The sequence below is a fragment of the Oncorhynchus mykiss genome, chromosome 22 (genome assembly GCF_013265735.2).
Source record: "Oncorhynchus mykiss isolate Arlee chromosome 22, USDA_OmykA_1.1, whole genome shotgun sequence".
NCBI lineage: Eukaryota > Metazoa > Chordata > Actinopteri > Salmoniformes > Salmonidae > Oncorhynchus > Oncorhynchus mykiss.
Window position 1 is genome coordinate 17,090,929 of NC_048586.1, and position 24,399 is coordinate 17,115,327.

Sequence of the window (24,399 nt, forward strand, 5' to 3'; positions counted from 1 at the left end):
TTCTTTCTGCTTTTTTCATTTGTATTGATTATTTGTGTACCTGTTTGACATTTTACTGCATTGTTAGGAGCTAGTAACCTACTGTAAGCGTTAGTAACCTACTGTAAGCGTTAGTAACCTACTGTAAGCGTTAGTAACCTACTGTGAGCGTTAGTAACCTACTGTAAGCGTTAGTAACCTACTGTAAGCGTTAGTAACCTGCTGTAAGCGTTAGTAACATGCTGTAAGCGTTAGTAACATACTGTAAGCGTTAGTAACATGCTGTAAGCGTTAGTAACATACTGTAAGCGTTAGTAACATACTGTAAGTGTTAGTAACCTACTGTAAGCGTTAGTAACATACTGTAAGCGTTAGTAACATGCTGTAAGTGTTAGTAACCTACTGTAAGCGTTAGTAACATACTGTAAGCGTTAATAACATGATGTAAGTGTTAGTAACATACTGTAAGCGTTAGTAACATACTGTAAGCGTTAGTAACATGCTGTAAGCGTTAGTAACATACTGTAAGCGTTAGTAACATGCTGTAAGCGTTAGTAACATACTGTAAGCGTTAGTAACATACTGTAAGTGTTAGTAACCTACTGTAAGCGTTAGTAACATACTGTAAGCGTTAGTAACATGCTGTAAGTGTTAGTAACATGCTGTAAGCGTTAGTAACCTGCTGTAAGCGTTAGTAACATACTGTAAGCGTTAGTAACCTACTGTAAGCGTTAGTAACCTACTGTAAGCGTTAGTAACCTACTGTAAGCGTTAGTAAGCGTTAGTAACATGCTGTAAGTGTTAGTAACATACTGTAAGCGTTAGTAACATAATGTAAGCGTTAGTAACCTACTGTAAGCGTTAGTAACATACTGTAAGCGTTAGTAACATACTGTAAGCGTTAGTAACATACTGTAAGCGTTAGTAACCTACTGTAAGCGTTAGTAACATGCTGTAAGCGTTAGTAACATACTGTAAGCGTTAGTAACATGCTGTAAGCGTTAGTAACATACTGTAAGTGTTAGTAACATACTGTAAGTGTTAGTAACCTACTGTAAGCGTTAGTAACATACTGTAAGCGTTAGTAACATGCTGTAAGTGTTAGTAACATACTGTAAGCGTTAGTAACCTACTGTAAGCGTTAGTAACATGCTGTAAGCGTTAGTAACATGCTGTAAGCGTTAGTAACATGCTGTAAGCGTTAGTAACATACTGTAAGCGTTAGTAACCTGCTGTAAGCGTTAGTAACCTACTGTAAGCGTTAGTAACATACTGTAAGCGTTAGTAACATGCTGTAAGTGTTAGTAACATGCTGTAAGCGTTAGTAACCTACTGTAAGCGTTAGTAACATGCTGTAAGCGTTAGTAACATGCTGTAAGCGTTAGTAACATACTGTAAGCGTTAGTAACATGCTGTAAGCGTTAGTAACATACTGTAAGCGTTAGTAACATACTGTAAGCGTTAGTAACCTACTGTAAGCGTTAGTAACATACTGTAAGCGTTAGTAACATGCTGTAAGTGTTAGTAACATACTGTAAGCGTTAGTAACCTACTGTAAGCGTTAGTAACATGCTGTAAGCGTTAGTAACATGCTGTAAGCGTTAGTAACATGCTGTAAGCGTTAGTAACATACTGTAAGCGTTAGTAACCTGCTGTAAGCGTTAGTAACCTACTGTAAGCGTTAGTAACATACTGTAAGCGTTAGTAACATGCTGTAAGTGTTAGTAACATGCTGTAAGCGTTAGTAACATGCTGTAAGCGTTAGTAACATGCTGTAAGCGTTAGTAACCTGCTGTAAGCGTTAGTAACATACTGTAAGCGTTAGTAACATACTGTAAGCGTTAGTAACATGCTGTAAGCGTTAGTAACCTACTGTAAGCGTTAGTAACATACTGTAAGCGTTAGTAACATACTGTAAGCGTTAGTAACATACGGTAAGCGTTAGTAAACTACTGTAAGCGTTAGTAACCTACTGTAAGCGCTAGTAACATACTGTAAGAGTTAGTAACCTACTGTAAGCGTTAGTAACATACTGTAAGCGTTAGTAACATACGGTAAGCGTTAGTAACCTACTGTAAGCGTTAGTAACCTACTGTAAGGGTTAGTAACATGCTGTAAGCGTTAGCAACATACTGTAAGCGTTAGTAACCTGCTGTAAGCGTTAGTAACCTGCTGTAAGCGTTAGTATCCTACTGTAAGCGTTAGTAACCTACTGTAAGCGTTAGTAACATACTGTAAGCGTTAGTAACATGCTGTAAACGTTAGTAACCTACTGTAAGCGTTAGTAACATACTGTAAGTGTTAGTAACCTACTGTAAGCGTTAGTAACCTACTGTAAGCGTTAGTAACATACGGTAAGCGTTAGTAACCTACTGTAAGCGTTAGTAACCTACTGTAAACGTTAGTAACATACGGTAAGCTTTAGTAACCTACTGTAAGCGTTAGTAACCTACTGTAAGCGTTAGTAACCTACTGTAAGCGTTAGCAACATACTGTAAGCGTTAGTAACCTGCTGTAAGCGTTAGTAACCTGCTGTAAGCGTTAGTAACCTACTGTAAGCGTTAGTAACCTACTGTAAGCGTTAGTAACATACTGTAAGCGTTAGTAACATGCTGTAAACGTTAGTAACCTACTGTAAGCGTTAGTAACATACTGTAAGTGTTATTAACCTACTGTAAGCGTTAGTAACCTACTGTAAGCGTTAGTAACATACGGTAAGCGTTAGTAACCTACTGTAAGCGTTAGTAACCTACTGTAAGCGTTAGTAACCTACTGTAAGCGTTAGTAACATACTGTAAGCGTTAGTAACCTGCTGTAAGCGTTAGTAACCTACTGTAAGCGTTAGTAACCTACTGTAAGCGTTAGTAACCTACTGTAAGCGTTAGTAACATGCTGTAAGCGTTAGTAACATACTGTAAGCGTTAGTAACCTGCTGTAAGCGTTAGTAACCTGCTGTAAGCGTTAGTAACCTACTGTAAGCGTTAGTAACCTACTGTAAGCGTTAGTAACATACTGTAAGCGTTAGTAACATACTGTAAGCGTTAGTAACCTACTGTAAGCGTTAGTAACATACTGTAAGTGTTAGTAACCTACTGTAAGCGTTAGTAACCTACTGTAAGCGTTAGTAACCTACTGTAAGTGTTGGTAACCTACTGTAAGCGTTAGTAACATACTGTAAGTGTTAGTAACATACTGTAAGTGTTGGTAACATGCTGTAAGCGTTAGTAACATGCTGTAAGTGTTAGTAACATACTGTAAGCGTTAGTAACATGCTGTAAGCGTTAGTAACATGCTGTAAGCGTTAGTAACATACTGTAAGTGTTAGTAACCTACTGTAAGCGTTAGTAACATGCTGTAAGTGTTAGTAACCTACTGTAAGTGTTAGTAACATGCTGTAAGCGTTAGTAACATGCTGTAAGCGTTAGTAACATGCTGTAAGCGTTAGTAACATGCTGTAAGCGTTAGTAACATGCTGTAAGCGTTAGTAACATACTGTAAGTGTTAGTAACATGCTGTAAGTGTTAGTAACCTACTGTAAGCGTTAGTAACCTACTGTAAGTGTTAGTAACATGCTGTAAGCGTTTCACTGCACCCGCTATAACATCTGCTGAACTGTGTGACCAATAAACCTAGATTAATAGGTTTATTTTTTACGCCCTCACAAGGATAGTAAAACAAGAAACATTTTGGACAAGTGTGGACATTTCACCAGTCCCCATAAGGAAAAAGGCAAATTTAGGCTTAAGGGTTAGATTTAGGGTTACAATTAGGGTTAGTGGTCAAAGTTAGGGTTAGGTTAAAGGTTTAGGGCTATGCGCTATGGGTTAGGGAAAATAGGATTTTGAATGGGAATCAATAGTTTGGTCCCCACAAGGGTAGTAAAACAAACGTGTTTGTGTTTGTGGGGGTGTGTGTGTGTGCGTGTGTGTGTGCGTGCGTGTGCGTGTGTGTGTGCGCGTGTGTGGTTAAGTGTGTGTGTCTCACTATAGGTTAAGTGCTGTGAAGCCCCTGCTGATTCTGAGATCAGCTTTTTCAGCCGATGACTCCGGCAGCAGTACCAGCACCCTGTTGAGCCGTGAAAATCCAGAGAGAGCTGGAGGGGAATGGAGTGGCCAGCCCAACCCACCCTATTCAGGGAGTGAGAGATATATATAGAGAGAGAGAGACAGAGACAGAGACAGAGACAGAGACAGAAGGAGAGAGCCTCTGCAAAAACAGTCCTCTCACTCCCTGGGGGAATCTCAATTGTAGTTCCTTGATCCCTCGCATCTGCTCTGCTTACCTCCTTATAGCGCATTAGAGAAGATCCGATAGAAGCCTTCTTTGTGCTTTGAGATGGAGGCGAGGAGAGAGGACGTAAGGAATCAAGTAAATTCAGGTGAGATTCACACCCGCTGGGATGAGCACCACGTCACATCGAACTGCAATCTGGGTACTGATGAAGGATGTGTGGAGCAGGGGAGAACGGGAGCAGTGCGTACGTACCTCAGCCTTGACTCTATTATCTCCGAAGCACAGGTGCTGCAGGTATGCGGCGGCGTTGGCCTGCACCGAGGGGAACTGGTGCTGCAGCATATGAATCACCTCAGGCAGCTCAGGGTCACGCCACGCAAACTCCCTGGAACACAGACACAGAAAGAGAGATGTCAGACACACAGACAGTCAGGGAGACGTAGAGAAAGGGAGACTGAGGGAAAGAGAGACGGGGGGACAGAAAGGCAGGGAGAAAGAGAGACAGGGGGACAGAGAGACAGGTGGACAGACACAAACACAAACGTATCACTATGATGACATCACACAACAACTATTCCCCCTTACCACAGGGCTGGGACTCTGAAATAAGGAAATGACATAGACGGATATTTACACTCCAGGATTATTGCTTTTCTCCCAATATGAAAGGAAGATACTTCACTGGGGGAGTTTCATTTGGAAGACTCTAAAAGGTATGTCTTGCCTTGTGGACAATCACTGCCAGGAGCTCCTCCCGGTTAATAGAGCTTCATTCATTTCATCTGCAAGGCCCATATCAATGACGTCTCCTAGAATTGTCTATTGGAACTCTTCTACTGGAATCCACGAACCTTACGACAAGAGAAAAGCATAGACGACAAAGTCTGCTTCTATTTCAGCGAGTGTGTTTCACGCTGGCCTTCTGACAAACGCGGAGGAAGCGAAAGAAGTGGAAGTGAGACAGTAGCAGCGAGAGGTACACCGCGTCCTCATCGTGACAGACGTGGCTGTAATGCTCCTTGCATCCGTGTGTGTCACATGAGGCAAGATACCACTCCAATCAAATCAAATTCTATTATAATCTAAACGACCCTGGGGGGGACAGTACCAACACCACGGCTACATTTCCCCCGGTACCAAGTTGAGGCCCAGTTGATGCAGGAACATGTTTCTCTCAGGCGCTTTTAGCCCCGCCGTGGAATATGTCCCAGATGGCGCCCTATTCCCTTTATAGTGCACCAGTCGTGGCAAAAGTAGTGCAGTATACAGGGAATAGGATGTCGTTTGGGACGCACGCCGATCTGACCTCAGTCCGCAGTGCAAAGCAGACTTTGCTACCGCTCTCGGCTAGAGCAACACACAGGGGTGTGAACAGCGCTCCCAATGTGCAAGGTGAGGGGTTTGGCGCTCGAGGGTCAAAAAAACATGGTGCACATGCCTCCGTAGCAAGAGCAGACGCAGCGGTCCACTGAATCTGAGGGTCCATTGTAGAGTGGTCCGTGTAGCCGTGTAGCTTAACGGCTACGGCTCTGGATGTCTGCCCAGCGGGGCTTTCTGTTTGACTAGTAAGAGGACACTAATGTTGACCCAGCACTATATAGAAGCCCAGTAAGCACTGTTAGTGCCAGTGGGTCATATTCAGTCGGTACCAAACGGGAGCAAACGGGCCGAAACGGGGAGGGATCTACCAGGATTCATCCAATGAGAAACCAAAAGTGTACGTTTTGTTTTTGCTGTAGAACGTTTTGCCACGGTGTGCAGTCATGAATACGACCCTAGTGCCTATTGAGCCGCTTACCTTGGGTCCTTCTGGATGCTGTCTATGGAGGGCGAGCGGGTGGTCCCGTCGTCCATGACGAGCGGCTGCCGGGCGTAGTTGCCCTCAGAGGGCCGGTACTGGGCAGAGCGGTAGGGCTCGGTGTACGAGGCTGTGGAGTTCAGAGCGTAGTTGCTTCTTTGGTACATCATGGCATTGCGCTGGCTAGAGGTCCTCTGGAGCGTCCCCACGCCTGTAAAGACAAAGGAAAACAATTTAGATTGATTTGAACAGGGGGACAGAGAGACACTCACCAACTTCCAGACCTATACTACACTAGACCTGCCTGAGCGAAGATTAGCAGTGTTGTTCAAACTACTTCACCTAGAGGATGTGTCCCAAATCGTACCCTAATTCCTTTATAGTGCACTACCGTTGACCACGGCCCAAAGGGCTCTGGTTAAAAGTAGTGCAATATATAGGGAATTAGGGTGCCATTTGAGACACACACAGAGACGTGTTGACCACAGGAGGTTGGTGGCACCTGAATTGGGGAGGACGGGTCTCGTGGTAATGGCTGGAGCAGAATGGGTGGAATGGTATCAACAACAATTTGATGCCATTCCATTCGCTCCGTTCCAGCCATTATTATGAGCCATCCTCCCCTCAGCAGCCTCCATTGGTGTTGACTGGATCCCCATTAGCTACAGCCAAAGCTACACTTCCTGGGGTCCACACAAAACATAAAACATCACATAATACACAATATTAATAGTCAATTACAGCTGAAGGACAGAACTATATAGAATTACATAATACATAACATTAATAGACAGGTACAAAACTACATACTGTACATTTAAAATAAGAAAACACACTTTCATATTCTTATGCCTTAGCAATCCATACAACATGTACTCATAATGACAGCTACACTGCAGTCATCCATTTTGTTACATTTACTTACTGTGAAAATTGAAGGTCCTAATTCTAATCTCTCAGAACCAGTTGTTCTGTAAACACTAGGAAGAATTTCACAACATTTTAAGAGCCACCTGTGTCCTTGGTTCTCCCATTTGACGCCAAGACTATTAATAATAATAATGTGATTCGTAGATGTTACGGAATGGAAGTGCAACGAAAACAACAATGGAAATGCAACAATTCCTCCAGCTAAGGCTTCAACCAAACGTTTCACCCTGGCAACCGTGCTATTCCGTTCATAAATGAGCTACAGAGGGAGTTTTCTCTCCAACTAACGGCTTGAATTGAATCCCTTACCTCAGCAACCGTATTGGCGTTTCCTCCAGATAAAGTTTCAATTTAATCCTTCACTTTAGCTACATACGAGGACATTTCAGAGATCCATCACTCCGCTCGGTTCAATAAATTGAACAGTCATCATTATCATCAGATGGGCTTCACTTATGTCCGTCTTCTCGTCTAGGTATTTTTATTTAACCTTTATTTTGACAGGGAGTCGATGATGAGATCAAGGTCTCTTTTCCAGGAGAAGCCCTGTACAGCACCACAATACACTTCAAAATACAATAAACTACGCATCAAAATTCACGTTATTATACGCAACAATACATGAAAAGTTCAACACAATCATAAGAAACAGACACATTCTTCAGTAAAAAAGGTTTTCTGAAAACGGCCTGAAATGCCCTAGAGGCACCAATTCCTCCAATTTTAAAGGGTATTTTAAGATAATTCCACACGTAAGGTGCAAGGAAATTAAAGTCTTATTTACCTAACTCTCTAGACACCAAAGGAGTCTCCAGAGCTAACCAACCCTGTGAACGGGCTTGATAACTTGTCATTTTCAATCTTAACAGTGATGTTAGGTAAGATGGGAGTGTTTGGTGTGATCTACGTGACTTCAAAGAGGTCCAGCCAACATTTTGGTAAAGAATACAGTGAAGAGTAATCAAACTGGGTCCTGGAATAAAATTAAGGGCACTATGAAGATCCAAGAGTTTAAGAGAAGAGGCCGCTGCAATAGTATCACCATAATCAAGAACAAGTAGAAAAGTTGACCGCAAAATCTGATTCCTAGAAAGACAAGGTTTGATCTCTGTAAAAAAAAGCCCACTTTAAATCTTAGGTTTCTTAACAAGCTCAGTCGTAATCATCGTCAATCCAAATAGCAAGGTATTTGTATACGGGGTCTCGTTTGATTACAGAACCATCCCATAAGTGATCCATCTGAGACAATCTTACGAGAACTTGAAGCATGTGTTTTAGAATCAGTAAAAACCTTGTCACAGCCAGGTCAGCAGTCGGGCAATTGCGTACGTGATAATATTATCCACAAATAGAAGAAATTCAAATGTTTTACCAGATTGACCAATATAGTGTAAAGTGTTACAGTCTACCACCCGTAAAGGGTTAGCTAAGATATAGTGTAAAGTGTTACAGTCTACCACCCGTAAAGGGTTAGCTAAGGTATAGTGTAATGTGTTACAGTCTACCACCCCTAAAGGGTTAGCTAAGGTATAGTGTAATGTGTTACAGTCTACCACCCATAAAAGGTTAGCTAAAATATAGTGTAATGTGTTACAGTCTACCACCCGTAAAGGGTTAGCTAAGGTATAGTGTAATGTGTTACAGTCTACCACCGTAAAGGGTTAGCTAAGGTATAGTGTAATGTGTTACAGTCTACCACCGTAAAGGGTTAGCTAAGGTATAGTGTAATGTGTTACAGTCTACCACCCGTAAAGGGTTAGCTAAGAAATAGTGTAATGTGTTACAGTCTACCACCCGTAAAAGGTTAGCTAAGAAATAGTGTAATGTGTTACAGTCTACCACCCGTAAAGGGTTAGCTAAGAAATAGTGTAATGTGTTACAGTCTACCACCCATAAAAGGTTAGCTAAAATATAGTGTAATGTGTTACAGTCTACCACCCGTAAAGGGTTAGCTAAGGTATAGTGTAATGTGTTACAGTCTACCACCGTAAAGGGTTAGCTAAGGTATAGTGTAATGTGTTACAGTCTACCACCCGTAAAGGGTTAGCTAAGAAATAGTGTAATGTGTTACAGTCTACCACCCGTAAAGGGTTAGCTAAGAAATAGTGCGTGTCCTTTGGACTTGTTCATAAAATGAATAAATTCCCATTGATATGGAGTTTTCTCCGGTTCTCTTATGGAGTTTCCTCCGGTTCTCAGAATCTTGTTTTGCATTTCTATTGTCATTCCCCGCACCACACACACACACACACACACACACACACACACACACACACACACACACACACACACACACACACACACACACACACACACACACACACACACACACACCCAGCAGCATCCACCAGTCAAACACAAAATAAGAATACATTTTCATACACTTAAATATAACTTTGCTCTACTGAATAACAGTTAGTACTCAGTACTGGTACCCCGTGTATATAGCCAAGTTATCATTACTCATTGTGTATTTATTATTACATTTATTATTACGTGTTTTACTTTGCTATTATTTCTCCATGTTCTTCCTCTCTGCATTGTTGGGAAGTAAGCATCTCACTGTTAGTTCACACGTGTTGTTTACAAAGCACGTGACAAATAAAATGTGATTTCATTTGAGACTATCACATCACATTACGGAGGAGTACCTCCTTACTCTAAAGAGGCCGTTGCTTACCGTCACTTCCTCTCAGCAGGCCCTGATATCCTGATGCCAAAGGCACATCTTATCTTTCACCTTCACCCAAACACCAGATGTGCTACAGAGGGACATGCTACCGCTATTTAGGTCGGAGATGTTGTGATGTGCTGCATTATTCCTTTTTTTGGTTGTTGTTTTTTTAAAGCTACTTTTGCTGCCTGCTTGAGTGATTTGAAATGGCAGGGAGTTCTATGCTATCATGGCCCTATATATATGTTCTATAGCCACATTTTCCATAACCAGATCCAGCTGAGGTCTACAGCTTAAGGAATGATTTGTACGAAATACTATGCTCTTAGTCTTAGATATATTCAGGACTAGTTTATTGCTCTCCACCCATTCTGAAACGAACTGCAACTCGTTGGCATAGGGTGTGGCAGAGGGCGTAAAGCCGTAAAACACGTATGTTTTTCCGGTAACAAATTATGGTCAATCATTTCAAAAGGCTGCACCGAAATCTATCAGTACAGCTCCCACCATCTTCTTATTAAACAATGTATTTCAGCAGTCATTCGTGTCAGTGTAGTACATGTAGAACGCCCTTCTCTATAGGAATGCTAAAAGTCTGTTTGTTCATAGATAAATAACATTGTATCTGATCCAACACAATTATTTCCAAAATTTTGCCAAGAGCTGGCAGTAGTCTTATTGGTCTGCTGATAGAACCAGAAAAGGGTGCTTTATAATTCTTGGGTAGCGGAATGACATTAGACCTGGAGGGAAGCGGAGGGAAAACCTTTTTCTCCAAGCTCATCTTGAAGATGTGAGAAATAGGCAACATATTCCGCTACCATCCTCAGCAAGCTTCCCCATCTAAGTTGTCAATATCGGGTGGTTTCTCATTATTGAGGGCCAGCCACAATGTTTTAACCTGCTAACTTTATGAAATGTTAATTGCCATTGCTTTTCTTGGCATTTTATGCATGAATATGATGGCCAACAGTTTGTTGTTGGCATTTCATGCCTGAGTTTTGCCAATGAAGTAAGAGGCTTTCGAAATAATTGGTCACATCAAAGAGTTTTGTGATGAACGAGTCATCTGATTCAATAAAAGACTGTGTTGAATGTGTCTTTCTGCCCATAATTTCATTTCAAGTTCTCCAAAGCTTTTTTTTCCCCCATCATATTTTATATAATTTATCTTAGTTTCTTCTTCTTTATGTTGAGTTTAGCCACATCATTTCTCAATTTGCAGTAAGTCAGATGTGCAGACAGACTCATTACCCACTCCTTTTGCTTCCTTCTCATTCAACCATACAGTTTTGCAGCTCCTCATCAATCCATGGAGCCTTAACAGTTCTAACAGTCAGTTTCTTAACAGGTGCATGTTTATCAATAGCTGGAAGGAGCAATTCCATAAATGCTTGAAGTGCAGCGTCTGGATTCTCCTCATTACACACATCAGACCAATCCATCTTCTTTATATCTTCAGCATAGGAACCACGACCAAACTTTTCGTATGATCTTTTACATATTATTTTAGGCCCTGCCTTTGGAACTTTGGCTTTTCTGGATAAAGCTATTCTTTTGCGGTTACTACATCCAACGGGTGTGGATACATCTTCAGAAGTTCTACAAATATAATCAATACACATGGGTGATATAGTACCTGGACTGTTTGAGAACACCCTGGCAGCTTGATCAATAACCTGAACTAGAAGATATGCGTTGGTTACAGTGAGCTTCTTCTTTTTAAGCGGACAACTCAATGGGAAGCAGTCTATATTCCGGTCACTCAGAAAATAGACCTGTCTGTTAACATCACATACACTATCAAGCGTTTCACACATATTATCCAAATACTGACTGTTCGCATTTGGCAGGCCGATAGCAGCACCCCAAAAGAATACGCTTTAGATGTGTCTGGTGAACCTGCAACCACAACACTTCGACAACCTTTAGCGTGAGATCTCCTCTGAGGTTCACAGGAATGTGTCTCTGAAAACATACAGGGACACCATATGCATTCCTGTCTCTTCTATAGATGTTATATCCCTGTATTGCTACTGCTGTGTTGTCAAAGGAAAGTGATGGCTAATATATGAATGTTATCTGAGGTTAGCAAGTCATTGATTTCATGAACCTTATTTCTTAGGCTGCCTATATTAATATGAGCTCTTTTAAGCCATTTCCTGGGTAGCTTATCAGAGATAAGCATCATGTGGGAAACCACAAACAAAGCAAGCCTCAATCCGGGTGCGGGGCTTAGACTATGAACCCCTCTGCTTGGTTCTCACCCCTTTCAGGCTTTTGGGTGGGAGGGTGGACAACGAGCCTGTCATAGCAGATGTAAGCAGCGTCCCGACGCTCTCTGTCAGCTTTAATGGCTGGTATCAGTTCTCTTCGCCTCTGGCGCACAGTTTCAGCGTTGTCGTCGTTGAGGAAGATGCCAGTTCCTCTCAAGTTCTTGGCACTGTCCATAACAGCCACCTTTGTACCTCAGGAACTTTAGCGCTATCGACCTGGGTTTGTCACCTGGATAGGTTTTTCAATCCTGTGGGCGCACTCCACCTCAATCTTCTTATGATCTATCGGCAGCCCTTCAATCATTTTCCTCACTTTCACCTCAGACTCCGTCCAGTTCTCGTTTGGAGACTCTGGGATTCCATCCACAACAATGCTATTTTGCCTTGATTGTTTGCCTTGATTGATCCTTCCAGTTAAGCCTGTATCCCTGTCATTACTAACACTGATTCACCGACAGTGTTGATGCCTTTCCTCGTGGACTGACAGTTAGTGGTCATGCTGCTGCAGTCCTTTTTCAACTCGTCAAGCTGAAAACACACAAGGCTTTTTTCACTCACACAGCAATTCCTCCAATCTGGTTCCACTTAACGACGAGGGTAAAACAGCACCCCCATGATTCCACACTATATAAGTCTCCTTCTTCAAAAGGGACTGTTTTTTTGAAAGAGGTAGGATTAAGCCAGGCAGATCCTGCAGGTTTTCTCACAGGGCTGCAGTCTTGCAGTAGGTGATCCAGCAACACTCCTCTTCTTATCCCTCTCTCCTGTCTGCTTCAGCATGTTCGGAGGCCAGCTCCACACAGTGCAGTGAGCCCGGCCAAGTGTCCGGCACAGGAATAGACACACACAGCCCTTCCTATCTTGGTGAAACCGCACCGGCGCTAACGGCAGCTAAGCTAACACATAAACACACCAACAGGACATCCTTCCTTCGATTCTTCCAGGCAATGGCAAAAATTTAGTCGACGAGCGTCTTGACTGTGTCACTGTCCATACAACAATGTCTATTTTTCTGCCCCCCTCTCTCCCTCCTCGCGTTGTGATATTGTGACCTAGTTTCTCTCACAATATCACACACTCACACACACACACACACAGCCTGGCCCTTGACCGCCTTCCTGCTCCGAGCAGCACACATAGCCCACGTGACTGCGTGACAGCTTGACTGCTGCTCTCCTCTCCTCCGGTCACATTTCTATCCTAACATCCTGCAGGGACTGGGTCTGCATACGCTGCAAACACACACACACAAGGCACACATACGACACTCACAGTACACACACACACAGTCCCTCCCACCAGAAACAGGACGTCAAATTGAAGCGGCCCTCCAAAAATAAAAAAAAATTGCATCAATGCCCCGCTCTGCTTGGCAGTTCATAGGCCAGTCCAGACTTGCTGCCTTCGGGCTGTGCATACGGTGCATTCGGAAAGTATTCAGACCCCTTCACTTTTTCCACATTTTGTTACGTTACAGCCTTATTCTAAAATTGATTAAATTGTTTTTTCCCCTCATCAATCTACACACAATAGCACATAATGACAAAGCAAAAATATTTGCAAATTTATTAAAAACAAAAAATGGAATATGACATTTACATAAGTATTGGCAGCGATAACAGCCACCAGTCTTCTCGGGTATGACACTACAAGCTTGGCACACCTGTATTTGGGGAGTTTCTCTCATTCTTCTCTGCGGAATCTCTCAAGCTCTGTCAGGTTGGATGGGGAGTGTTGCTGCACAGCTATTTTCAAGTCTCTCCAGAGATGTTTGGTCGGGTTCAAGTCTGAGAGACTGGTCCCGAAGCCACTCCTGCGTTGTCTTGCTGTGTGCTTAGGGTTGTTGTTCCGTTGGAAGGGGAACCTTTGCCCCCAGTCTAAGGTCCTGAGCGTTCTGGGTCAGGTTTTCATCAACGATCTCTCTGTCTTTCCCTCAATCCTGACTAGTCTCCCAGTCCCTGCCACTGAAAAAATCCTCACAGCAGGATGGCTGCCACCACCATGCTTCACCGTAGGGATGGTGCCAGGTTTCCTCCAGATGTGAAGCTTGGCATTCAGGACAAACAGAACAGAGAACTTGTTTCTCATGGTCTGAGAGTCTTTAGGTGCCCTTTGGAAAACTTCAAGCGGCTGTCATGTGCCTTTTACTGAGGAGTGGCTTCTGTCTGGCCACTCTACCATAAAGGCCTGATTGGTGGAGTGCTGCAGTGATGGTTGTCCTTCTGGGAGGTTCTCCCACCTCCACAGAGGAACTCTAGAGCTCTGTCAGAGTGGTCACTTCCCTGTTGTTGTTGGTCACTTCCCTGACCAAGGCCCTTCTCCCCCAATTTGCTCAGTTTGTCCGGGCAGCCAGCTCTAGGAAGATCTTGGTGGTTCCAAACTTCTTCCATTTAAGAATGATGTGTTCTTGGAGACCTTCAATGCTGCATAAATGTTTTAGTACCCTTCCCCAGATCTGTGCCTTAACACAATCCTGCAGACAATTTCTTCGACCCCATGGCTTGGTTTTTGCTCTGACATCCACTGTCAACTGTGGGACCTTATATAGACAGGTGTGTGCCTTTTCAAATCATGTCCAATCAATTGAATTCACCACAGGTGGACTCCAATCAAGTTGTAGAAACATCTCAAGGATGATCAATGGAAACAGGATGCACCTGAGCTCAATTTCGAATTTCATAGCAAAGGGTCTGAATACTTAAGTAAATAAGATATTTCTAGTTTTTGCAACGATTTCTAAAAAACTGTTTTCACTTTGTCATGATGGGGTATTGCTGAGAATTATATATATATTTTTTGAATCCATTTTAGAATAAGGCTGTAACGTAACAAAATGCGGAAACAGTCGAGGGGTCTGAATACTTTCAGAATGCACTGTAGGTTATGGGGGTGACTCAACTAGCACACCGCAGAAAAAAACACCCACGGCAAATATCTGGAAATATCACTAAAACTCACATTTGTCTTTTCTCACCAGCACAGACTTTACTGACGGCTGTTTTTATTGAGGATTTGTTTACTTACTATGACGGTGACATGTGGTTGCCTCACCTTGCTATCTGAAAGGGATACCGCGGGATTTTGACAATTTACTACTGACTCCGAGTCAGATGAACCCGTGCATAGCATTTTTATGTCTCTGTATGCAGTACCTGTAGACATGGTATCTATAGGTTCATTTGACTCTGGGTATGTAGAATAACCTTGCAGTATCCCTTAAGGATGAATGTGGTACCTTTGAGTAGCTCTGGAAAAGGGCATATGCTAAATGACTCAAATGTAAATGTAGAAAAGTGTCCCTTAATCAACAAAGTTACACTTTATGTAACTACAGATCAATTCTCATAGTTACTTAAGTAAACAAATAATGGCTACAAGCCACCACTTTTAAAGTCTACAAAAAAAATCTTATAAGGGAAGAAAAAAAAAACACTCCATCTCTAAAATGCTACAAAATCAGCATTGATCAGCATTTGCATTCTAGCCGTACCTGAGTTTGGCAATGTTCTTTTTCTGAGCCAGGAATCAATATAGCCATTTAGCATAAATAACCCTCGTTCTCACGAGAAATACACCCAAAATACTGCAGATAAAGAATGTAGCCGTGGAAAAAGGCCATTCAAATGTAATTTCACACCGTAACAAAGAGTGCTTGGGGATGAAATAAGTTTTTTTTATCTTCTAATGAGGCCCAAACGTCATTTTTTCTATTCCTCTCAATATAGCTGGGCGCAAGCACATTATGGGCCCTTATCGTTATCTGAGAGGCTTCTTCTGAGCATCAATACCATTTATTACTGGACTTATGGGTCAGGGAGGATCTCAGGTCTGCTGAATAGAGGATGCTGAATTAGGTGAGTGCTGGAGGACGAGGGACGATGAGGGGGGTGAGGAGAGAATGCTAACTTCCAAACCCAACCCGCTGGCAGTGGCTGCAATGTCTGAGTCCCAAATGGCTATTCTCCATGGGCCCTGATCAAAAGTAGTGCACTAAATAGGGTGCCATTTGGGGCACGGACTGGGCATGTCCTAATATTAGGCCCTGGTCAAACAAAAGTAGTGCACTTAATATGTAATTGGGTGCCGTTTAGGATGCAGCCTGTGTGTGGACATCCTATTGTCCCCTGGCCCCTCATCCCTCTTCTCATTATGAGTGTGACACACAGGTAATTGACTCTTTTGTGGCTTGAGTATCAGCCCATGCCTGTCTCCTCTCCTGTCTCAGCCCCATCTTTGACAGAGGAGGGAGAAAGGGAAGGATGGAGAGACAGGCTAGCATGCAGACTGGCTGGGCTGGAGGGCTGGATGGCTGTCTGGCTTGGGCACAAAGTGTTCCCAAGAGAGTGTGAAAGAGAGTGAGTGAGTGAGTGAGACAGAGAGAGACAGAGAGAGAGACAGAGAGAAACAGAGAGAGAGACAGAGAGAGACAGAGAGAGAGAGCATCTGGGCTAGAGTGGGGATCTAACATATATAAACCATGACAGAGTCATTTTAAATGAAGGATACTGCTCTCTCCTCAACATCTGTTTCTCACTAATGCTGCCTGTCTGTCCTCACTGCTGATCAAATCTGCTTATTAATGCCTTGATACCATATTGTTTACATTAGTGTTCTCATCAGTGCACACAGAGACGACAATAGGGTTGCAAAATTCCAGGAACTCTCCCAAAACTCCCAGGTTTTTCCAGAAATTCCAGTTGAAAGATTCTTGGAATTAGGAAGGAATAAACAGGAAATCCGGGAATCCTCCAACCAGGATTACTGGAAAACCTGTGAATTTTGTGAAAGTTACAGGCATTTTACAGGCCTGGTCATGTGGTTACTGTACCTGAGGGCCCCCTGTAGATGGCGCTCTGCGAGGCATGGTTGAGGTCCACGGGGCCCTGGTGGCTGGGGCTGCGGTACAGGGGCCCATGGAAGGTTCTGTCCTCGTAAATGGGCGTGATGTGTCGGTCAGGGGACATGGCTGACCTCAGGTCCTGGCCCAGCTGGCTGTGCTGACTGGCGTACGAGCTCCGCATGCCTAGAGGGATAGGGGAGGGAGGCGAGGGAGCGTGAGTCTGCATCCCAAATGACAACTTATTCCTGATATAGTGCACTAGTTTTTGGGCCTTGGTCAAAAGTAGGGCACTATATAGGGGAGAGCGCCCAAGACAGTAGTACAGGTTCCGGGTTAGAGACTGCCACCGGCCTCGTGCATCTCCCAGTGTGTCACCCCTAATCACCATTAGCATCACACAGTGACAGCACTGGAGCCACTACATAGCAGCACACACCACAGATAGGGATCAACTGCGATGATTCAGGCACTCTGGAATTGCTAGCGAGAGCTCAGAGTAAAAACTCTGTGTTACCCGCGTTGGAGTTTGACATTTAAGCCGCTAAAGTCTTAATTGAAATGAATTCATGGCTCATTTCCAATTCTATGTGATGCTAAAGGCAGTAGCTTTTTCAGTTTTTCATGCCACACCGCCCCAGCTCTCATCTCCACCCTCAATGATTCAGCTTATTAGTTAACACACTCTCTTCTCTCTAGCAACTTAGCTGGGAAAATGTACTCTTAGCCATACTTCTCATAGCACCTATCTGGCCTAGGAGGGGAAAAAAGAGTGAAATAGAACCCAAAGCCTCAATCACTAGTTGAAACCGCCCAGCATCATTTTTCAGTATGAGAGGCCACAAATGGGAAGAGTACCAAATGGCACCCTATTTCCTATGTAGTGCACTACTTTTGACCAGAAGCCATAAGGCTCTGGTCAAAAGTAGTGTACCACAAAGGGATTAGTGTTCCATTTAGAATGCCGCCCCGTGCCTTGACAGGATAGAAGTTGCCTTCGCCATTCTCAGGCTTTGTAGTGAGAGAGAAGATATATAGGCTAGTAGAACAAGGCTGAGCCATAAAAATGTCAGGATGTGGCCAAGCGTGTTTCTGCAAATGGAGAGGGGGGTTCTCTTCCCCATAAACTCATCTACCAGGGGGAAACCCCACTGAGGTCAGTCAAATTACAAATTCACACCAGATTAATTACTATGACGATAGTATTTGGGGGTGTCGCAACGCAGCATGGCTGACTAGCTGACTGACACGAGGGCCGGTCGGTCCAAATGTGGAACAATATCAGCGTCCCAAATGGCACCCTATTCTCTGCTTTTGACTGGAAATCGATAAAAGTAGTGGACTATACAGGGAATAGGGTACCATTTGGGACGCATCCCAAGCCTACAGCAATTATGAAGCATATGCTGCTCTGCATCCACACATATAAATCCGAAGCTCCAGGGCCATGATGCTAACGCCACGATACTCTCTGATCCCCTCAGCTTCAGGCAAATGGATCCCAACACACATGGCTCATGTGGATGTGCGTGTGACGTAACCTCACACCAAGGGGTCTTAACTCCCCTCAACTCGACTCCCCCAGCCCCAGTGCAAGAGAGACCGCAGTGGCCAACTCACTGAACAGTCACTGCCCACGTCCCTCGCTTCAATAGAGCGGGCGCCGGTCCAACACTGCCCGGCGAGCTGAGGCTCCAAAGCTGCTCAACACTGACGCTGTCATGCGTTAACAAAATTAATTAGGGATTCTTATCGGAGTTCAAGACAGTGAAAAGGAATAAATAAATAGGAAATATATACGTCTTTCTCCAGGAGAGTTGAAGCCCAGTGAGGCAGCTAGATATATACTCAGTAGCAGCACACTGTTCTCCTCCGCCTCAGAAACAGGACCAAATAAACATGACCTCTGGAGCATCCGCAGTGTGCCTTCAGCTGTGGAGAGAGAGAGACCCGGGGGGGGTATTGCAACAGCGAGACCCCTGATAACCTCCAGCTTCGCACACTAACTAATGAACAGTTAAACGACAAGCCAGTGGAGACTAAACCCTATTCACACAGTTTACTGGGCGACACGGAAAGCATAGCTAATGCCATCCTCTAAAACGGTAAGAGGTAGTGACATCTATTGCATTGCTTCAGAGAGGACGGGAAGGGAAAGGACTCAGGCTACACAACTCCACAAACTTTCTCAAAATTCCCAGGTTTTCCCTCCTGGTTCCGGGAAACTTCTAACTGGGATTTCCCGGGAAAACCTGTGAATTTGGGTGAAATTACAGGACATTTCCAGCCCAAGGTGGGACTTGTCATTGGCGAGGTTAATGTGTGCTGATGTGGCGACACGCCCAGCAGTGGCTCAGTCAGTCAATCTGCAGCGCTTCAGACAAAGGTGTTCTTTCCGTCTGGAAGTAAATTGCTTCAGCTTCTCTTGTTTAAATGTTGCCGACGAGAGAGGGGGAATATCAATGAGCCGGTGTAGGACACCACATCACAGCCTGCCACAGCCCAATAATCAGCTAAACCCATCAACCATAAGGAAGGCTTTCAGTAGAACTGTAGCTGGAGAGGAGAGAGGGAGGAGAGGAAGAAGTCTCCCAGAGACAAGAGCATCCATGCATATCCATCCCGCTCTGCTCTAAAGGCTCTCCCTCTCCCTCCCTTCATCTCTCTCTCTCTCTCTCTTTCTCGCTCTCTTAACAGCACCATTATAAACCTTAGCATGCTAATCCCTGTGCCTTTATTCTGCTTCCCTGGTGAAATGTAGCATTCAGGTTCGGAAGCAGCTTCAAATTGTCTCTGAAAATAATATATGACTGTCTGTGATGAACATTCATGGCATGTTATACTTGTTTAATGCTGCCTTAAACTCCTCCTGTGGCCCTAACAGATTGCACTTGGCAGAGGCCAGACGTACTGTAGGGAGGTGGTGGTTTGGCACACCGACTCTGCAGAAACAAACATTTAAATGGATGCAGCTGACTTACATTCCTGTTCCAAAATAATTCTCAAAACCTTTTCCCAACCAGGGAGTAAGAAAAGCAAAATCCATGAAAGCAATCTGTTCCGCTCCCAAGAAGAAGATTACACAAGTATGAAAAGCTGGAAGCTCTACACCAGTGTGCCTGTAAACCAAAGTGTTTACGTTAGGCGTGGGCTGAGCACCCCACCTGCATAGAGGCTGTTGATCGCCATTTCCCTTTGCTCTCCTCCAGTGCTCTGAAATGGACATCGGGCATAATGGCCAAGAGACGATTTGTCTTCATCTTCCAATTTTCATCAGGAGAGAGGAGAAATTACTTCCTGCCAACGCTGCAGCAGGTGGGGGAAGAGGAGGGGAGACCAGGGAGGGGGCGGATCGTGGTCTGGCTCTGGCCAGAGACAGAGAGGGAGAGAGGGCTGCAGCCTGCAGACTTCAGGCATTTGTCAACTGAATGCAAATGAGCGAGGGCGTGTGAACATCCACATCCCTTTCACTGCTACTGCAGACATAATCCACAGGTCACACAGGCAGTTCTGGCCCAGATGACCATAGGAGTGCAACTGTGCCATGCACATATTTAATTTTGGATTAGAGATGCTTAATGTGAGCCTGGAAGGAGAGTTTACAGTCTTACCAGACACCTAGGTATTTGTAGTTGTCCACATAAGTCAGAACCGTCCAGAGTAGGGCAGGTGCGGGCAGCAATCGGTTGAAGATCATGCATTTAGTTTTACATGCATTGTATGGCATGTATGGAGGTTTGTTAACACAGTGTCCAGAGAAGGGTCAGATGTATACAGAATGGAGTCGTTTGAGTAGAGGTGGATCAGAGAGTCACCAGCAGCAAGAGCGACATCATTGATATATACAGAGAAAAGTCTGGCCCGAGAATTGAACCCTGTGGCACCCCATAGAGATTTCCAGAGGTCTGGACAACAGGCCCTCCGATTTGACACACTGAACTCTATCAGAGAAGTAGATGGTGAACCAGGAGAGGCAGTCATTTGAGAAACCAAGGCTATTGAGTCTGCCGATAATAATGCGGTGATTGACAGAGTCGAAAGCCTTGGCCAGGTCGATGAAGACGCCTGCACAGTACTGTCTTTTATCAATGGTGGTTATGATATCGTTTAGGACCTTGAGCGTGGCTGAGGTGCACCCATGACCAGCTTGGAAACCAGATTTCATAGTGGAGAAGGTACGGTGGGATTCGAAGTGGTTGGTGATCTGTTTGTTAACTTGGATTTCGAAGATTTTAGAAAGGCAAGGCAGGATGGATATAGGTTTATAACAGTTTGGGTCTAGAATGTCTCCCCCTTTGAAGAGGGGGATGACTGCGGCAGCTTTCCAATCTTTGGGGATCTCAGACGATAAGAAAGAGAGGTGGACCATAGGAGTGCAACTGTGCCATGCACATATTTAATTTTGGATTAGAGATGCTTAATGTGAGCCTGGAAGGAGAGTTTACAGTCTTACCAGACACCTAGGTATTTGTAGTTGTCCACATAAGTCAGAACCGTCCAGAGTAGGGCAGGTGCGGGCAGCAATCGGTTGAAGAGCATGCATTTAGTTTTACATGCATTGTATGGCATGTATGGAGGTTTGTTAACACAGTGTCCAGAGAAGGGTCAGATGTATACAGAATGGAGTCGTTTGAGTAGAGGTGGATCAGAGAGTCACCAGCAGCAAGAGCGACATCATTGATATATACAGAGAAAAGTCTGGCCCGAGAATTGAACCCTGTGGCACCCCCATAGAGATTTCCAGAGGTCTGGACAACAGGCCCTCCGATTTGACACACTGAACTCTATCAGAGAAGTAGATGGTGAACCAGGAGAGGCAGTCATTTGAGAAACCAAGGCTATTGAGTCTGCCGATAATAATGCGGTGATTGACAGAGTCGAAAGCCTTGGCCAGGTCGATGAAGACGCCTGCACAGTACTGTCTTTTATCAATGGTGGTTATGATATCGTTTAGGACCTTGAGCGTGGCTGAGGTGCACCCATGACCAGCTTGGAAACCAGATTTCATAGTGGAGAAGGTACGGTGGGATTCGAAGTGGTTGGTGATCTGTTTGTTAACTTGGATTTCGAAGATTTTAGAAAGGCAAGGCAGGATGGATATAGGTTTATAACAGTTTGGGTCTAGAATGTCTCCCCCTTTGAAGAGGGGGATGACTGCGGCAGCTTTCCAATCTTTGGGGATCTCAGACGATAAGAAAGAGAGGTGGACCATAGGAGTGCAACTGTGCCATGCACATATTTAATTTTGGATTAGAGATGCTTAATGTGAGCCTGGAAGGAGAGTTTACAGTCTTACCAGACACCTAGGTATTTGTAGTTGTCCACATAAGTCAGAACCGTCCAGAGTAGGGCAGGTGCGGGCAGCAATCGGTTGAAGAGCATGCATTTAGTTTTACATGCATTGTATGGCATGTATGGAGGTTTGTTAACACAGTGTCCAGAGAAGGGTCAGATGTATACAGAATGGAGTCGTTTGAGTAGAGGTGGATCAGAGAGTCACCAGCAGCAAGAGCGACATCATTGATATATACAGAGAAAAGTCTGGCCCGAGAATTGAACCCTGTGGCACCCCCATAGATATTTCCAGAGGTCTGGACAACAGGCCCTCCGATTTGACACACTGAACTCTATCAGAGAAGTAGATGGTGAACCAGGAGAGGCAGTCATTTGAGAAACCAAGGCTATTGAGTCTGCCGATAATAATGCGGTGATTGACAGAGTCGAAAGCCTTGGCCAGGTCGATGAAGACGCCTGCACAGTACTGTCTTTTATCAATGGTGGTTATGATATCGTTTAGGACCTTGAGCGTGGCTGAGGTGCACCCATGACCAGCTTGGAAACCAGATTTCATAGTGGAGAAGGTACGGTGGGATTCGAAGTGGTTGGTGATCTGTTTGTTAACTTGGATTTCGAAGATTTTTAGAAAGGCAAGGCAGGATGGATATAGGTTTATAACAGTTTGGGTCTAGAATGTCTCCCCCTTTGAAGAGGGGGATGACTGCGGCAGCTTTCCAATCTTTGGGGATCTCAGACGATAAGAAAGAGAGGTGGAACAAGCTAGTAATAAGGTTTTTAACAATTTTGGCGGATAATTTTCGATAGAGAGAGTCCAGATTGTCTAGCCCACCTGATTTGTAGTGATCCAGATTTTGCAGCTCTTTCAGAACATCAGCTGCCTGGATTTGGGTGAAGGTGAAGCGGTGGGGGCTTGGGCCAGTTTCTGCGGGGGGTGCAGAGCTGATGGCCGGGGTAAGGGTAGCAAGGTGGAAAGCATGGCCAGCCGTAGAAAAATGCTTATTGAAATTTTTCGATAATCGGATATCAGTGATGACAGAGTTTCCTAGCCTCACTGCAGTGGGAGAGAGGTGCTCTTATTCTCCATGGACTTTATACAGTGTCCCAAAACTTTTCGGAAATAGTGCTACAGGATGCAAATTTCTGTTTGAACAAGCTAGCCTTAGCTTTCCTAACTGACTGTGTATATTGGTTCCTGACTTCCATGAAAAGTTGCATATCGCTGGGGCTATTTGATGCTAATGCAGTACACCACAGGATGTTTTTGTACTGGTCAAGGGCAGTCAAGTCTGGGGTGAACTAAGGGCTATATCTGTTCCTAGTTCTACATTTTTTGAAAGGGGCATGCTTATTTAAGATGGTGAGGAAAGCGCTTTTAAAGAGCAACCAGGCATCCTCTACTGATGGAATGAGGTCAATATCCTTCCAGGATACCCGGGCCAGGTCGATTATAAAGGCCTGCTTGCTGAAGTGTTTTAGGGAGCGTTTGACAGTGATGAGGGGTGGCCGTTTGACCAGGGACCCATTACGGATGCAGGCAATGAGGCAGTGATCGCTGAGATCCTGGTGGAAGACAGCAGAGGTGTACTTAGAGGGAAGGTTGGTCAGAATGATATCTATGAGGGTGCTCATGATTACAGATTTAGGGTTGAACCTGGTAAGTTCCTTGATAATTTGTGTGAGATTGAGGGCATATAGTTTAGATTGTAGGACGGCCGGGGTGTTAAGCATATCCCAGTTTAGGTCACCTAACAGTACGAACTCTGAAGATAGATGGGGGGCAATCCATTCACATATGGTGTCCAGGGCACAGCTGGGGGGTGAGGGGGGGTCTATAACAAGCGGCAATGGTGAGAGACTTATTTCTGGAAAGGTGGATTTTTAAAAGCAGAAGCTATTGGGCTTGACTGGCCAAAGAGACCAATCTGTTTGCAGACTTTGCACCTTGGAGAAAGAGGTTTAAAAAGCCATTTGTGTCTGAGAGAGAGAGATCATCAGTCACCGTATGTGGATTATGGCCATCAGCACGAGAGTGAGTGAGTGAGTGAGAGAGAGAGAGGGAGAGAGAGAGAGAGACACACACACACACTGGGCAATACAGTGATATAATGGCCTCGTGGAGATTATTATTCTTGGGCCCTGATTTACAAAAGTTCAAGAAAGTAATGGGAAAGTAATAGGAAAGTAATGGGAAAGAAATGGGAAAGTAATAGGAAAGTAATGGGAAAGTATTGGGAAAGTAATGGGAAAAGCACAGACTTACTTGGTCCGGGAAAAGATAACTCTACATTTGAAGGCATTTCTCCACTGCCCTATGTGAATGGGGGTTTTAATGCTTGTAAAAGGAAATAGGTTGAAAATGACGATCATGCTACAA

At 44.2% G+C, this 24,399-nt stretch overlaps 1 protein-coding gene across 5 annotated transcripts in view; it reads right to left on the bottom strand.

Annotated features, from left to right (window-relative positions):
- LOC110501511 (plakophilin-4) overlaps window positions 1-24,399 on the bottom strand; it is a 114,010-nt gene that overhangs the window by 26,594 nt on the left and 63,017 nt on the right. For all 5 annotated transcript variants that reach the window (XM_036958883.1, XM_021579147.2, XM_036958884.1 and 2 more), the window contains 3 exons: window positions 16,719-16,913; window positions 6,011-6,221; window positions 4,465-4,597 (listed from right to left, as the gene is read on the bottom strand). In XM_036958883.1, coding sequence (XP_036814778.1) covers window positions 4,465-4,597; window positions 6,011-6,221; window positions 16,719-16,913 — 539 coding nt within the window. The remainder of the gene's footprint in view (window positions 1-4,464; window positions 4,598-6,010; window positions 6,222-16,718; window positions 16,914-24,399) is intronic.